We start from the raw sequence: 18,161 nt of genomic DNA, 5'->3' as shown, positions 1-18,161 counted from the left end.
GACAAAAGATCCTGTGGGAGGCACTTAGTTTACAAAAAAAAAAAAATGGAACTTCCACTTAAGTATCTTTCTGTTGTGAAGGAAAAAGTATACATCCCAAAATAAAACCTAGTTAGGGCTAAAAAAATGCAATTCTGAGTTTAACCAGTAAAATCTAAGCAGAATAATTAAAGTAGAATTAAATGAAATGACCACAAGGTCAAAACTAAGCCCGCATTTGACTCTTACAAGCATATTTATTTAGCAATTATTCGCCAAAGGTGAAGTGAATATCGGTGAATAATAATCTAAACGAAGTCCAGGTTATTATTCACCGATCTTCACTGTCTGAGCCTGAGGTAGATAACTGTTTTGTATAAATACAGTGGTGCTTGAAAGTTTGTGAACCCTTTAGAATTTTCTATATTTCTGCATAAATATGACCTAAAACATCAGATTTTCACACAAGTCCTAAACGTTTAGTTGCAACGTTTAGTTGCAGTTATTGCTGCACAAGGGGGTCACACCAGATACTGAAAGCAAAGGTTCACATACTTTTGCCACTCAGAGATATGTAATATTGGATCCTTTTCCTCAATAAATAAATGACCAAGTATAATATTTTTGTCTCATTTGTTTAACTGGGTTCTCTTTATCTACTTTTAGGACTTGTGTGAAAATCTGATGTTGTTTTAGGTCATATTTATGCAGAAATATAGAAAATTCTAAAGGGTTCACAAACTTTCAAGCACCACTGTACACCGGTGATTATTTTTAAAAAAATCATATATTTCAAACTTCAAACTCAGTATGCAAGTGTAATAAAGGTGTGCACAGACTTGTGTCACTTGTCTATGCCAAGTCACATAAAATAATTTGTTTTGAAATTGATAAAATAAATCACAATTCCACCTTACCTTTGAATAGTTTTAGACCAAACTTCATAGCATCTTTGGTGCTTTTAGGAACAGCATTTTCTTTCATAATTTATAATTCTTCCTCATTTACGGTGACAGAGCAACTGGCCACCGTTTTGCTGAATCACTGGAGGTGATTATCGAGAAATTGTCTGAATCTTTCAACCAATCAGCACGTGCGATTTCCTATCATCACATCTGTATTTAGAATAAAAGAACTTATCAGAGACATTACTGCTGGAAGTAGGGCTGGTGTGTACCTGTAAAATAAGATATAAGAAATCCAGCATGTATACTGTATACTGGATCTAGTTGCAGGAGTTAGTTGGTGTTATTCAAAAAGACAAGCATGATTGTGAAACAGCTTGTATAATAAATTGCACTATGAATGCGATAGAGGGTCTGGTTTTGGGGTCCAGCCACTATAAAGCAGACAACAGACCAAACAGTAGATTATGACTGATTCTGCATCTGTCTGACATGCGTTAAAATCAAACAAATAAAGTTGTGTGTGTAAGTTCTATTTTTGATTATGCTTATATATTATGCTTATATAATTTGTGATATTTTTGCTGCCTGATGGATTCGTGAAACTTTTTTTGTGGGATAATTGGCTTTGTGATGTACTGGTGAGATGCAGTTGAATGTTCGTCTGATATATTACATGAGAAAAAATTAGTCGTGGTTAGTACTGCAAAGACATACATAGAATTTGACAACATGGCTAAAAGCAGAGGTACAGACAGTGTGTGTACTGGGATGGGCAGGACTCGGGTTGAGGCAGATGGCAAACTATCAGCGTAAAGAAACCAGGCCTTTAGAGGAACTTACCATGTAATAATGTCTCTAAAGGACAGCAACAAAAATGAACCCACACAGATGGAGAAATGAAAAAATATGACAGAGAAACATTCAGTACTTGGAGCTGGTTCAGAGATCCAGTGTTGCTTATTGGTTAGCGGTTACACCCTGTGACCGAATGAGTGCTAATATGCCCTATGTTAAATATTATACAGTACATCTGTTATATTCAGTAATGGTAGCAGAGACTAGACTGATAATATGGAGTCTTAGTGTAAGGAAAGTTGAATGGTGCTTGAAAGTTTGTGAACCCTTAAGAATTTTCTATATTTCTGCATAAATATGACCTAAAACATCATCAGATTTTCACACAAGTCCTAAAAGTAGATAAAGAGAACCCAGTTAAACAAATGAGACAAAAATATGATACTTGGTAATGTATTTATTGAGGAAAATGATCCAATATTACATATCTGTGAATGGCAAAAGTATTGCTAAAAAACCTTTGCTTTCAGTATCTGGTGTGACCCCCTTCTGCAGCAATAACTGCAACTAAACGTTTCTGGTAACTGTTGATCAGTCCTGCACACCGGCTTGGAGGAATTTTAGCCCATTCCTCTGTACAGAACAGCTTCAACTCTGGGATGTTGGTGGGTTTCCTCACATGAACTGCTCGCTTCAGGTCCTTCCACAACATTTCGATTGGATTAAGGTCAGGACTTTGACTTGGCCATTCCAAAACATTAACTTTATTCTTCTTTAACCATTCTTTGGTAGAATGACTTGTGTGCTTAGGGTCGTTGTCTTGCTGCATGACCCACCTTCTCTTAAGATTCAGTTCATGGACAGATGTCCTGACATTTTCCTTTAGAATTCGCTGGGATAATTCAGAATTCACTGTTTCATCAATGATGGCAAGCCGTCCTGGCCCAGATGCAGCAAAACAGGCCCAAACCATGATACTACCACCACCATGTTTCACAGATGGGATAAGGTTCTTATGCTGGAATGCAGTGTTTTCCTTTCTCCAAACATAATGCTTCTCATTTAAACCAAAATGTTCTATTTTGGTCTCATCTGTCCACAAAACATTTTTCCAATAGCCTTCTGGCTTGTCCACGTGATCTTTAGCAAACTGCAGACGAGCAGCAATGTTCTTTTTGGAGAGCAGTGGCTTTTTCCTTGCAACCCTGCCATGCACACCATTGTTGTTCAGTGTTCTCCTGATGGTGGACTGATGAACATTAACATTAGCCAATGCGAGAGAGGCCTTCAGTTGCTTAGAAGTTACCCTGGGGTCCTTTGTGACCTCGCTGACTATTACATGCCTTGCTCTTGGCGTGATCTTTGTTGGTCGACCACTCCTGGGGAGGGTAACAGTGGTCTTGAATTTCCTCCATTTGTACACAATCTGTTTGACTGTGGATTGGTGGAGTCCAAACTCTTTAGAGATGGTTTTGTAACCTTTTCCAGCCTGATGAGCATCAACAACACTTTTTCTGAGGTCCTCAGAAATCTTCTTTGTTCGTGCCATGATACACTTCCACAAACATGTGTTGTGAAGATCAGACTTTGATAGATCCCTGTTCTTTAAATAAAACAGGGCGTCCACTCACACCTGATTGTCATCCCACTGATTGAAAACACCTGACTAATTTCACCTTCAAATTAACTGCTTATCCTAGAGGTTCACATACTTTTGCCACTCAGAGATATGTAATATTGGATCATTTTCCTCAATAAATAAATGACCAAGTATCATATTTTTGTCTCATTTGTTTAACTAGGTTCTCTTTATCTACTTTTAGGACTTGTGTGAAAATCTGAGGATGTTTTAGGTCATATTTATGCAGAAATATAGAAAATTCTAAAGGGTTCACAAACTTTCAAGCACCACTGTGTGTGTGTAAAATATATATATATATATATATATATATATATATATATATATATATATATATGAGTGATTCCACGCTTATGGGTACTGAAATGGGGACATGAACTTATTTTTAAAAATTCACCTAAAACCATTTCTTTTTTTACCATCAGGTCACAAAACATGTAATCTTTAATGAATGATATGTTAAAAGATAACTTTAATTTTCTGAGATGTAATAAAAACATATTTATATGCCAAAGTCAGAACGTAACAGAAGAAGTGTTGTGGACATATATATTCTCAATTTTAACAATGTAGAATTACTTTTTGAAACATCGGAAGGTGATGTTTTAGCAAATATAATTAATAAACATGTGTAGTAGAATAAACATACACATTCTTTCAATAAGATTAACATGGTATATAGCTAGATTGTAATTAATTTGTAACAGACGCGAGATGGACAATCGTAACAGAAGTAATGTAACAGACATCATTTTGGAACTCTTAGGCTTGACTTTGGCATATAAATATGTTTTTATTACATCTCAGAAAATTAAAGTTACCTTTTAACATATCATTCATTAAAGATTACATGTTTTGTGACCTGATGGTAAAAAAGAAATGGTTTTAGGTGAATTTTTAAAAATAAGTTAATGTCCCCATTTCAGTACCCATAAGCGTGGAATCACTCGTGTATATATATATATATATATATATATATATATATATATATATATATATATATACACACACACACACACACACACACAAATACATATATATTATATATATGTAAAACATCCCATTTATCATTGTAAATGTTTCTAATAAACCAGAGTGCTTCAGATGAGGAGAACTAGTGCACATTAGAGTCAGAGGAACATCTGATCATCTCACCTTGCTCTTTCTTAAACTCATTCTCTGTCAGAAAAGCAGGCGTCATCAGTTCTCCGACTGGTGGCTGGATCGACACAAAGAACTTCCGAGTGTGAGTGCTGATAAAGGCAACAAAAAGAAGCAGGCAAGATGGATGAATGAATGAATAAATAAATAAATAATCTCAGTCATGTAATCTGTGCTGTTTCTTAGACATGAATGTAGAAGTAGTAATCATTCAGGAGAACTGAGTATCATCAATTTTTATAACGCAGGACTTTCGCTGTGTTCAGTGGTGTCGTCAGGGGAGAAGCTGGGATTTGAATAGTGGGCCAATACTAACAGAGATTCAGTTCAACTGAATGTTTGTTTCTCACCAAAGCTGGAAGTTGGCTGTTTGTGTGGAGTCGCAGAAGTCAATGCCCATTACAACAGTAATGGATTCACCTGCAGGTAAAACCTCTGAGAAAGGAAACAGACAGAACATCATGAGACACATAAGAATATATGACTCTAATCATGGCAAACATATTTTACAGACAAAACAATGCAGAGTGGAATGCAGAGTGATGGTATCATTTGCATTTACAGTGCCTTGCAAAAGTATTCATACCCCTTGAACTTTTTCACATTTTTCCACCTTACAACCACGAACTTAAAAGTTTTTTATTGAGATTTTATGTGATAGACCAACACAGAGTAGCACATAATTGTGAAGTGAAACGAAAATGATAAATGGTCTTCAAAATTTTAAACAAATAAAAATCTGAAAAATGTGATGTGCATTAGTATTCAGCCCCCCTGCGTCAATACTTTGTAGAGCCACCTTTTCTGCAATTACAGCTGCAAGTCTTTTGTGGTATGTCTCTACCAGCTTTGCACATCTAGACACTGAAATTTTTGCCCATTCTTCTTTGCAAAATAGCTCAAGCTCAGCCAGATTGGATGGAGAGCGTCTGTGAACAGCAATTTTCAAGTCTTGCCACAGATGCTCAATGGGATTTAGGTCTGGACTTTGACTGGGCCATTCTAACACATGAATATTCTTTGATCTAAACCATTCCACTGTAGCTCTGGCTGTATGTTTAGGGTCATTGTCTTGCTGGAAGGTGAATCTCCTTCCCAGTCTCAAGTCTTTTGCAGCCTCCAACAGGTTTTCTTCCAGGACTGCCCTGTATTTAGCTCCATCCATCTTCCCATCAACTCTGACCAGCTTCCCTGTCCCTGCTGAAGAAAAGCATCCCCATAGCATGATGCTGCCACCACCATGTTTCACAGTGGGGATGGTGTGTGCAGGGTGATGAGCAGTGTTAGTTTTCTGCCACACATAGCGCTTTGCATTTAGGCCAAAAAGTTCAACTTTGGTCTCATCTGACCAAAGCACCTTCTTCCACATGTTTGCTGTGTCCCCTACATGGCTTCTTATGCCTGTCTTTCAACAATGGCTTTCTTCTTGCCACTCTTCCAAAAAGGCCAGATTTGTGGAGTGTACGACTTATAGTTGTCCTGTGCACAGATTCTCCCACCTGAGCTGTGGATTTCTGCAGCTCCTCCAGAGTGATCATGGGCCTCTTGGCTGCTTCTCTGACCAGTGCTCTCCTTGCTCGCTCTGTCGGTTTAGGTGGACGGCCATGTCCTGGTAGGTTTGCAGTTGTGCCATACTTTTTCCATTTTTGAATGATGGATTGAACAGTGCTTCTTGAGATGTTCAGAGCTTGGGATATTTTTTTATAACCCAACCCTGCTTTAAACTTCTCCAGAACTTTATCCCTGACCTGTCTGGTGAGTTCTTTGGTCTTCATGATGCTGTTTGTTCTTCACTGTTCTCTAACAAACCACTGAGGCCTTCACAGAACAAGTGTATTTATGCTGAGAGTAAATTACACACAGTAGGACTCTATTAACTAATTAGATGACTTCTGAAGGCAGTTGATTGCACTGGATTGTATTTAGAGGTATCAGAGTACAGGGGGCTGAATACTAATGCACACCACATTTTTCAGATTTTTATTTATTTAAAAATTTGAAGACCATTTATCATTTTCGTTTCACTTCACAATTATGTGCTACTCTGTGTTGGTCTATCACATAAAATCTCAATAAAAAACTTTTAAGTTTGTGGTTGTAAGGTGGAAAAATGTGAAAAAGTTCAAGGGGCATGAATACTTTTGCAAGGCACTGTAACCCTTTTCATTTCGATAACTGATTCCCTAAACAATACCACAATAAAAACAAAGACACAGTGCACTACTTTTTGTGGGAATTTTTTTTTTGCCTGTGCACATCTTCACAATTCTGCTAATTTAGAGGTTTGCATTGAACACAATAAAAACTGAACGAAATTAAAATTCACGTTGTAATGGCACATTTCTCATCCCATAAGTCTCAGGCCTTTCAGTTCATAGAAACACAATTTACAGGAATCAAATACATACAGTACCTTGCAAAAGTATTCATCCCCCTTGGTGTTTGTCCTGTTTTGTCGCATTACAAGCTGGTATTAAAATTGATTTTTGGGGGGTTAGCACTATTTGATTTACACAACATGCCTACCACTTTAAAGGTGCACATTGTTTTTTTTTATTGTGACACAAACAATAATTAAGATGAAAAAACAGAAATCTGGAGTGTGCATAGGTATTCAACCCCTCAAAGTCAATACTTTGTAGAGCCACCTTTTGCTACAATTACAACTGCAAGTCTCATGGGGTATGTCTCTGTTAGCTTAGCACATCTAGACACTGGGATTGTTGCCCATTCCTCAAGGCAAAACTGCTCCAACTCCTTCAAGTTAGATGGGTTGAGTTGGTGTACAACAATCTTTAAGTTATGCCACAGATTCTCAATCGGATTGAGGTCTGGGCTTTGATTAGGCCATTCCAAGACATTGAAATGTTTCCCTTTAAACCACTCCAGTGTAGCTTTAGCAGTATGTTTAGGGTCATTGTCCTGCTGGAATGTGAACCTTCATTCCAGTCCCAAACCTCTGGCTGACTCAAACAGGTTTTCCTCCAGAATTGCCCTGTATTTAGTGCCATCCATCTTTCCTTCAGTCCTGACCATCTTTCCTTCAGTCCTGACCAGCTTTCCTGTCCCTGCAGATGAAAAACATCCCCACAGCATGATGCTGCCACCACCATGCTTCATTTTAGGAATGGTGTTCTCAGGGTGTTGGGTTTGCGCCACACATGGCATTTCCCATGATGGCCAAAATGTTAAATTTTTGTCTCATTTGACCAGAGAATCTTCTTCCATGTGTTTGGGGAGTCTGCCACATGCTGCTGGGCGAACTCCAAATGTGATTTTTTTAAGCAATGCCTTTTTTCTGGCCACTCTTCCATAAAGCCCCACTCTGGGGAGTGTATGGCTTAAAGTGGTCCGATGGACAGATACTCCCATCTCCACTGTGGATCTTTGTAGCTCCCTCACCGTTATCTTTGGTGTCTTTGTTGCATCTCTGATTAATGTCCTCCTTGCCTGGTCTGTGAGTTTTGGTGGGCGGCCTTCTCTTCTTAGGTTTGTAGTGGTACCATATTCTTTCCATTTTGCTATAATGGATTTAATGGTGCTCCCTGGGATATTCAAAGTTTGGGATATTTTTTTATAACCCAACCCTGATCTATACTTCCCCACAACTTTGTCTCTGACCTGTTTGGAGGCTTCTTGGTTTTCATGTTGCTTGCTTAGTAGTGTTGCAGAATCTGGGTCCTTCCAGAACAGGTTGATTTATACAGACATCATGTGACAGATCATGTGACACTTTGATTATACACAGGCGGATCTTAAATCAACTAATTATGTGACTTATGAAGTGAATTGCTTGGACCAGCTCTTATTTAGGAGTTTCATACAAAAGGGGGTGAATACTTATGCACACTCCAGATTCCTGTTTTTTCATCTTAATTTTTGTTTGTGTCACAATAAAAAAACAAGGTGCACCTTTAAAGTGGTAGGTAGGTTGTGTAAATCAAATGGTGCTTATCCTCGAAAATCCATTTTAATTCCAGCTCGTAATGCAACAAAACAGGACAAATACCAAGGGGGATGAATACTTTTGCAAGGCACTGTATGCATTCGTCAGATAATGTGCTTTTAAAAAAGCTTAAGAGCCCAATTAGGAAGATGCAGGAAATGGCAAAAGTACATGGACACATGACCATCACACCTATATATGGTTCTTGCCCAAACGATTACCACAAAGGATGTCTTTGTAAGCTGTAGCATTACAGTTTCCTTCCATGAAGACACAGTTTGCCAAGGTTGGAGTGGAAGAACCCGTGTCTTGCACAGAGTCCTGAAATCAACCACACCAAACACCTCTGGGATGAACTGGAACATTGACTGCACCCCAGACCTCCTTACCAGACATCAGCACCTGACCTCACTAATGCTCTTGTGGCTGAATGAACACAAATCCCTGCAGCCACACTCCAAATTCTAATGGAAAGCCTTCCCAGAAGAGTGGCGCTTATTATAACAGTCAAGAGGGAACACATCTGGAATGGGATGTTCAACAAGCACATATGAATGTGGTGGTCAGGTGTCCACAAACTTTGGGCCATATATAGTGGTGCTTGAAAGTTTGTGAACCCTTTAGAATTTTCTATATTTCTGCATAAATATGACCTAAAACATCATCAGATTTTTACACAAGTCCTAAAAGTAGATAAAGAGAACCCAGTTAAACAAAGGAGACAAAAATATTATACTTGGTCATTTATTTATTGAGGAAAATGATCCAATATTGCATATCTGTGAGTGGCAAAAGTATGTGAACCTTTGCTTTCAGTATCTGGTGTGACCCCCTTGTGCAGCAACAACTGCAACTAACGTTTCCGGTAACTGTTGATCAGTCCTGCACACCAGCTTGGAGGAATTTTAGCCCATTCCTTCATACAGAACAGCTTCAACTCTGGGATGTTGGTGGGTCTCCTCACATGAACTGCTTGCTTCAGGTCCTTCCACAACATTTCAAATGGATTAAGTTCAGGACTTTGACTTGGCCATTCTAAAACATTAACTTTATTCTTCTTTAACTATTCTTTGGTAGAACGACTTGTGTGCTTAGGGTCGTTGTCTTGCTGCATGACCCAGCTTCTCTTGAGATTCAGTTCATGGACAGATGTCCTGACATTTTCCTTTAGAATTCACTGGTATAATTCAGAATTCATTGTTCCATCAATGAAGGCAAGCCGTCCTGGCCCAGATGCAGCAAAACAGGCCCAAACCATGACACTACCACCACCATGTTTCACAGATGGGATAAGGTTCTTATGCTGGAATGCAGGGTTTTTCTTTCTCCAAATATAATGCTTCTCATTTAAACCAAAAAGTTCTATTTTGATCTCATCCGTCCACAAAACATTTTTCCAATAGCCTTCTGGCTTGTCCACCAATGTTCTTTTTGGAGAGCAGTGGCTTTTTCCTTGCAACCCTGCCATGCACACCATTGTTGTTCAGTGTTCTCCTGATGGTGGACTCATGAACATTAACATTAGCCAATATGAGAGAGGCCTTCAGTTGCTTAGAAGTTTCCCTGGGGGTCCTTTGTGACCTCGCTGACTACAACCCCGATTCCAAAATAGTTGGGACAAAGTACAAATTGGGCGGCACGGTGGTGTAGTGGTTAGCGCTGTCGCCTCACAGCAAGAAGGTCCGGGTTCGAGCCCCGTGGCTGGCGAGGGCCTTTCTGTGCGGAGTTTGCATGTTCTCCCCGTGTCCGCGTGGGTTTCCTCCAGGTGCTCCGGTTTCCCCCACAGTCTAAAGACATGCAGGTTAGGTTAACTGGTGACTCTAAATTGACCGTAGGTGTGAATGTGAGTGTGAATGGTTGTCTGTGTCTATGTGTCAGCCCTGTGATGACCTGGTGACTTGTCCAGGGTGTACCTCGCCTTTCACCCGTAGTCAGCTGGGATAGGCTACAGCTTGCCTGCGACCCTGTAGAAGGATAAAGCAGCTAGAGATAATGAGAATGAGAAAGTACAAATTGTAAATAAAAATGGAATGCAATAATTTACAAATCTCAAAAATTGATATTGTATTCACAATAGAACATACACAACATATCAAATGTCGAAAGTGAGACATTTTGAAATTTCATGCCAAATATTGGCTCATTTGAAATTTCATGACAGCAACACATCTCAAAAAAGTTGGGACGGAGGCTGGAAAAGTTAAAGGTACAAAAAAGGAACAGCTGGAGGACCAAATTGCAACTCATTAGGTCAATTGGCAATAGGTCATTAACATGACTGGGTATAAAAAGAGCATCTTGGAGTGGCAGCGGCTCTCAGAAGTAAAGATGGGAAGAGGATCACCAATCCCCCTAATTTTGCGCCGACAAATAGTGGAGCAATATCAGAAAGGAGTTTGACAGTGTAAAATTGCAAAGAGTTTGAACATATCACCATCTACAGTGCATAATATCATCAAAAGATTCAGAGAATCTGGAAGAATCTCTTTGCGTAAGGGTCAAGGCCGGAAAACCATACTGGGTGCCCGTGATCTTCGGGCCCTTAGATGGCACTCCATCACATACAGGTATGCTTCTGTATTGGAAATCACAAAATGGGCTCAGGAATATTTCCAGAGAACATTATCTGTGAACACAATTCATCGTGCCATCCGCCATTGCAGCTAAAACTCTATAGTTCAAAGAAGAAGCCATATCTAAACATGATCCAGAAGTGCAGACGCCTTCTCTGGGCCAAGGCTCATTTAAAATGGACTGCGGCAAAGTGGAAAACTGTTCTGTGGTCAGACGAATCAAAATTTGAAGTTCTTTATGGAAATCAGGGACGCCGTGTCATTCGGACTAAAGAGGAGAAGGACGACCCAAGTTGTTATCATCTCTGATGGTATGGGGTTGCATTAGTGCGTGTGGCATGGGCAGCTTACACATCTGGAAAGACACCATCAATGCTGAAAGGTATATCCAGGTTCTAGAGCAACATATGCTCCCATCCAGACGACGTCTCTTTCAGGGAAGACCTTGCATTTTCCAACATGACAATGCCAAACCACATACTGCATCAATTACAGCATCATGGCTGCGTAGAAGAAGGGTCCGGGTACTGAACTGGCCAGCCTGCAGTCCAGATCTTTCACCCATAGAAAACATTTGGCGCATCATAAAACGGAAGATACGACAAAAAAGACCTAAGACAGTTGAGCAACTAGAATCCTACATTAGACAAGAATGGGTTAACATTCCTATCCCTAAACTTGAGCAACTTGTCTCCTCAGTCCCCAGACGTTTACAGACTGTTGTAAAGAGAAAAGGGGATGTCTCACAGTGGTAAACATGGCCTTGTCCCAACTTTTTTGAGATGTGTTGTTGTCATGAAATTTAAAATCACCTAATGTTTCTCTTTAAATGATACATTTTCTCAGTTTAAACATTTGATATGTCATCTATGTTCTATTCTGAATAAAATATGGAATTTTGAAACTTCCACATCATTGCATTCCGTTTTTATTTACAATTTGTACTTTGTCCCAACTTTTTTGGAATCGGGGTTGCATTACACGCCTTGCTCTTGGAGTGATCTTTGTTGGTCGATCACTCCTGGGGAGGGTAACAATGGTCTTGAATTTCCTCCATTTGTACACAATCTGTCTGACTGTGGATTGGTGGAGTCCAAACTCTTTAGAGATGGTTTTGTAACCTTTTCCAGCCTGATGAGCATCAACAACACTTTTTCTGAGGTCCTCAGAAATCTTCTTTGTTCATGCCATGATACACTTCCACAAACATGTGTTGTGAAGATCAGACTTTGATAGATCCCTGTTCTTTAAATAAAACAGGGTGCCCACTCACACCTGATTGTCATCCCATTGATTGAAAACACCTGACTCTAATTTCACCTTCAAATTAACTGCTAATCCTAGAGGTTCACATACTTTTGCCACTCACAGATATGTAATATTGGATCATTTTCCTCAATAAATAAATGACCAAGTATAATATTCTTGTCTCATTTGTTTAACTGGGTTCTCTTTATCTACTTTTAGGCCTTGTGTAAAAATCTGATGATGTTTTAGGTCATATTTATGCAGAAATATAGAAAATTCTAAAGGGTTCACAAACTTTCAAGCACCATTGTAGTATAGAACCCTTCGGTATTCAAGAAACAATTGAGGAACCAATTTTTCTAAGGATTCTGTTGTGTGGTAAGGTAAGTTTCCTCTTTTTTGAAAATGATGCACACAAAAGCTACTTGGGTTCCCCTGCGTGTGTGTGTGTGATTGAATGAGTGTAAGTGAATTAGATTAAGTATGTGTGTGAGTGAATTCAAGTGTGTGTGAGTAAATGAGTGTGCGAGACAAAATTTGTGTGAATAAGTGTGTGAGTGAATTTGAGTGATTGTGTGAGTGAATAAGTGCATGGGTGTGAGTAAATATGAGTGTATAAGTGAATGAGTGAGTGAGTAAATTTTAGTGTGTGAGTGAATTTGAGTGAATGAATGACTGAGTGGGTGTGAGTACATCCGAGTGTATGAGTGAGCGAGTGCATGGATGAGTGAGTAAGTAAGTGCATGGGTGTGAGAAAATCTGAGTGTGTGGGTAAATGAGTGAGGGGGTGTGAATAAATCTGAGTGAGTGAATGAGGGCGTGTTTGAACGAGTGAGTGTGTGGGTGTGAATAAATCTGAGTGTGTGAGTGAATGAGTGAGTGGGTGACTGGGTGTGAGTAAATCGGAGTATATGACTGAGTGAGTGGGTGTCAATAAATCTGAGTGAGTGAGTGAGCAAGCGTGATTACAGCTGAGTGAGTAGATGAGTGAGTGGGTGAGTGGGTGTGAGAGAATCTGAGTGTGCAAGTAAATGAGTGAGTGCATGGATGTGAGTAAATTTGAGTGTGAGTGAGTGGGTGGGTGGGTGGGTGTGAGTAAATCTGAGTGAGTGAGTGAGTGAGTGAGTGAGTGAGTGAGTGAGTGGGTGAGAATAAATCTAAGTGTGTGTGTGTGAGTGAACGAATGAGTGTGTGAGTGATTGAGTGGGTGTGAGTAAATCTGAGTATGTGAGTGAATGATTGAATAAACTTGAGTGTGTAAGTGAATATTTGAATGGATTTGAGTAATTCTGTGTGAGTGAGTGAATTTGAGCGTGTGACTGAATGAGTGGATGAGTGAGTGTGTGAGTGAGTGATTGAATGAATGTGTGAGTGAATGAGTGAGTAAATTTTAGTGTGTGAGTGAATTTGAATGGGTGAATGAGTGGGTGTGAGTACATCCGAGTGAGTGAGTGAGTGAGTGAGTGCGTGAGTGAGTGAGTGAGTGAGTGAGTGAGTGCATGGTTGAGTGAGTAAGTACATGCATGGGTGTAAGAAAATCTGAGTGTGTGGGTAAATGAGTGAGTGAGTTGGTGTGAATAAATCTGAGTGAGTGAATGAGTGAGTGGATGAATGAGTGTGTGAGTGAGTGATTGAGTGGGAAAGTGAATGAGTGAGTGGGTGAGTGAATGGGTGTGAGTTAGTGTAAGTGAATGAGTGAGTGGGTGTGAGTAAATCTGAGTGGGTGAATGAGTGTGTGTGAGTGAGTGGGTGAATGAGTGAGTGGGTGTGAGTAAATCTGAGTGGGTGAGTGAGTGAATGACTGTGAGTGAGTGGGTGGGTGGGTGAGTGAGTGGGTGGGTGTGAGTAAATCTGAGTGGGTGAATGAATGAGTGTGAGTGAGTGTGTGAGTGGGTGTGAGTAAATCTGAGCGGGTGACTGAGTGAGTGAATGAGTGTGAGCAGGTGAGAGTAAATCTGAGTGGGTGAATGAGTATGAGTGAATAAGTAATTGGATGAATGAATGTGTGTGAGTGAGTGGGTGAATGAGTGGGTGTGAGTAAATCTGAGTGGGTGAATAAGTGAGTAAATGAGTGTGAGTGAATGAGTGAGTGGGTGTAAGTAAATCTGAGTGGGTGAATGAGTGAGTGAGTGAAGTAATTACTATACATGCCCATGAGTTGCCTTTAGTTTTTGAGCACTGCATTAGGATATAAGTAATTCCTGCAAAATAATCTTTAAAATCAAAGTAATATTTAAAATTTGCAAATTCATCTGAAATCTTTTTTGACTGACCGATTTCGTTGAACTCCTTGATCCTCATACCGGACTGCAGTTTGGGCTCTTCGATGTGTAGGTTCTTGGTCTCTGAACTGGTGTTGTTGGTGAACTGGATCTGCACAGCCACCATGTTAGGATCAGGGCTGAACGGCTGCCTGCTGAAGCAGTACTCAACCCCCAGACCCTCTCCTGTGATCCGGTGCAATAACTCATACATCCTCATCGAGCCTGATGGGGCGATGGTCTGAAAACACAGCAGGGATCAAACGAACAAAGTTTCACGTAGAGGGAATCATTATGGAACGTGAGACAGTAGAGCATGTAACTCACAGTGGGGGCGAGTACAGTGTCAGTCAGTGACAACCCCTCTAGATCTGCCACCAGGCTACTGGACAGGAAGTTGTTGACCGGGGTCACCTGAGGTGAGGGGGTGGGATCAACTGAGGCAAAGAAGAAGAGACTATTAATGGCGGTAAAAGTCTCCCTTTGTGCCCACAAGGCTAAACATACAAGTGGTCAGATCATGTAGTATTAGTCAAGTAAAAGAATGAATGGTATGAGACAATTCAACAACCTTCCAAAGAAGATAACAGATCCTACTTACAGTCATCCAGGTCTAGCAGAGACATCTCCTTGGACTCTTTCTTGCTCTCTTTTCTGGTCTGCTTTGGAGGTGGTGGTTTTGATGCAGAAGTCTGTGAGAAAAATCCACAAAATATCTGTCATGTTCTGCATTTGTGACCCCTCACCGAATCCAGGGACGTGTCGGCCGAAACGAATCCGAGATAATCGCAAAAGAAGCATTTTTTTTCGAAATTTGTGATTTTTGTTTTTTTCCATCATGTGCAAGTTGAGATCTTGAAGAATGCAATCAGTATTTCAGATAATAGATTGTTTTGTTGGAAAAGCATACATTTTTTGTTGCAAATTGTCTCGTTTTTGTCAGGACTGTAGCCTGCTGGGGGGTATGGGTAAATTACCATATGGGCCATTCACATGATGATTTAAGTCTTTTTTTTTTTTTTTTCGCGAATCAGCTGTATGATGCGAGCTGAACGCATGGCTACTTAACCTGCATAGAGGCATGTAATTTCACTATGGAATGAGCAAGTTAAACAGAGCGCAGAGGAGGTGAAACACCGCGAAGCAAACAGACACACGGTATTTACATCGGAGATAACCATTTCTAGCAAAAAAAACCGCAACCTCGTTTTCCAGATTGAATGGAATACTTGAATGATCGGATGATACATGGACCGTTCTAGGATTACATTCCATCGGAGGCATTGGTGTGTGCAAGGCGCCGTTTCTCTTTCTGATGGGGTAAGTTTATTAATCTAAGGCTGTGTGGTTATTTTTGCATGTAACGGAGTGTGTTGTGGTTTGGTTAAGCCTAGGTCACAACCGGACGTACGATTTTTTGGCTGTGTGATTTTTGGCGTTTCCCAAATCGCTGCGGTTTTTTTTTTTGTTCATGGAGAAAGACGCGCGTTGGCCGTAAGTTTGTCTTGCAACCTGAAAAAAAACGTAAGCGCCTGTAGAGTTTGTTTGACATGAGAAAGAACCTCTGCGGCCGGTCTGCGGCTCGAAAATCAGCACACCACACGCGCGCTCTCGTGCGTTTCACACGCGCCCTCCATGCGTTTCTTGCGTTTTTTGCATGTAGACCGGCCGTAGGAGCACATACGGCCGGTTGTGACCGAGGCTTTACATGAAACTAGTGTTGTGTTAGTTGTGTTATCATCGTGCTATTTTTCTTTCTTACGGTGTGAGTAATTTTTCAACCACAAAACGTTAAAGTATACTTTAGGACTTATTTTTGTACCTCATAATTGTTTTGGGCATACTTTGCATGGAAGGAAAATTGACGTGGTGATCTTTGGCTACGTTCACACTGCAGGCTGAAGTGACTCAAATCCGATCTTTTCGCCCATATGTGACCTGTATCCGATCTTTTATTGACAATATGAACAACACAGATCCGATTTTTTCAAATCCGACCCAGGCCGTTTGGATATGTGGTCCTAATTCCGATTCCTATCCGCTCTTTTCATATGCGACTTCAGTCTGAACCGCCAGGTCGCATTCATCCGACTTACACGTCATCAACAAGCCACAAACGTCACTATTCTGCGCTGAAGTAGGCAGCGGGTCTCTCAAAAAAAGTTACAACAACATGGCGCATAATCACGGGCGCAGATAGAGGGTGGGACTCGTCCCACCCAGATATAAATTCACCTCGTTCGGTCCCCCCCCCACTTATAGGGAGGAAAAAACGTCTATGCTGTCTTTCTTTGTATAAGGCAAACCTCACGGAAAAATCAAAAGACTAATTACCATTTGGTTTATTGAGGTGCACGGCAGTGTATACATAGTTGCAACAACTCACATAAAACAAAGACTGATATTCGGTTGGTTGAGCTGCGCAGACTGCACAGGTTGCGAGCTCAAGCTTGGTTGCTATGGTTATTAACAACAAGTTTGACAGGCATATCGGGGTTGGGGTTGGTTTGCTGGCAGCTTTGCCCCCCCCCCAGTTTTTTGTCCCTCCCAGTTCAAAAAACGTATCTGCGCCCCTGCGCATGACATCAATGCGAGAGACGCTTCGGGCTGTGAGGGTTCTGAATCTTCTCAATGGAAGGACGCAGAGGTTAGGGAGCTGATTTCCATTTGGGGGGATGCAGCTATTCAAGCTAGATTGGATGGGTCATACCGCAACCGGGCAGTTTTACTTCCGTAAACACTGGCCATGCTCACTGCGTGTGACGTCGTCGTATCCTGCAATGCGCATGCGGAACACTTTTAGGTCGCTTTTCGTTCATACTGAGGATCACATACAAGTCGCATATATTTGTTAATGTGAACAACCTCACAAAAAAATCGGATTTCACAAAAAAATCGGAATTGAGCATTAAGCCTTGCAGTGTGAACGTAGCGTTTGTTTACATGAAAGTAGTATTGTGCTAGCTCGTAGGGGGTAGAGCTTTCCTTAATGTCATGCAGATGAGCACCATTATGTGCCCGCCCTACACCCAGAGTAGCTGAGATGGAAAACTTTGAGGGCGATTTTCTCCCTTTCCTGTTTTAAGAAGTATACACTTTCAAAAGGCCACACATTCTTCAAATATTGTCAGATCTCCACATGGAAGGCATCATTGGAAAGCTTAGAAACTGTACTTTCTGAATCTGTCAATAACTCAAAATGCCCCCGGGCAGACATGTGTCCCTGGATTCTGTTTTCTGACACATTTTCAGTATCACAAACACCGAAATGATTAATGATTAAAAAAGAAAGTGTAAAAAAAAAAAGAAGATAAACACAACATACAGTGCCTTGCAAAAGTATTCATCCCCCTTGGTGTTCGTCACATTACAAGCTGGAATTAAAATGGATTTTTGGGGGATAGCACCATTTGATTTACACAACATGCCTACCACTTGAAAGGTGCAAACTGTTGTTTTATTGTGACACAAACAATAATTAAGATGGAAAAAAAAAACAAAATACAGAAATCTGGAGTGTGCAGAGGTATTCACCCCCTTTCATGTGAAACTCCTAAATAAGAGCTGGTCCAACCAATTCACTTCATAAATCACATAATTAGTTGATTAAGATCCACCTGTGTGCAATCAAAGCATTACATGATCTGTCAC

At 40.5% G+C, this 18,161-nt stretch overlaps 1 protein-coding gene across 12 annotated transcripts in view; it reads right to left on the bottom strand.

The window, feature by feature from the left end:
- Window positions 1–18,161, bottom strand: part of LOC132881671 (AP-3 complex subunit beta-2) — a 136,398-nt gene that overhangs the window by 8,679 nt on the left and 109,558 nt on the right. For all 12 annotated transcript variants that reach the window (XM_060914401.1, XM_060914406.1, XM_060914402.1 and 9 more), the window contains 5 exons: window positions 15,112–15,202; window positions 14,838–14,947; window positions 14,523–14,751; window positions 4,833–4,917; window positions 4,477–4,574 (listed from right to left, as the gene is read on the bottom strand). In XM_060914401.1, the coding sequence (XP_060770384.1) occupies window positions 4,477–4,574; window positions 4,833–4,917; window positions 14,523–14,751; window positions 14,838–14,947; window positions 15,112–15,202 (613 nt within the window). The remainder of the gene's footprint in view (window positions 1–4,476; window positions 4,575–4,832; window positions 4,918–14,522; window positions 14,752–14,837; window positions 14,948–15,111; window positions 15,203–18,161) is intronic.

This window comes from Neoarius graeffei, chromosome 2, assembly GCF_027579695.1.
Source record: "Neoarius graeffei isolate fNeoGra1 chromosome 2, fNeoGra1.pri, whole genome shotgun sequence".
Lineage (NCBI taxonomy): Eukaryota > Metazoa > Chordata > Actinopteri > Siluriformes > Ariidae > Neoarius > Neoarius graeffei.
Note: the sequence above shows the minus strand (reverse complement) of the source record. Positions and strands in the feature narration are given on the sequence as shown.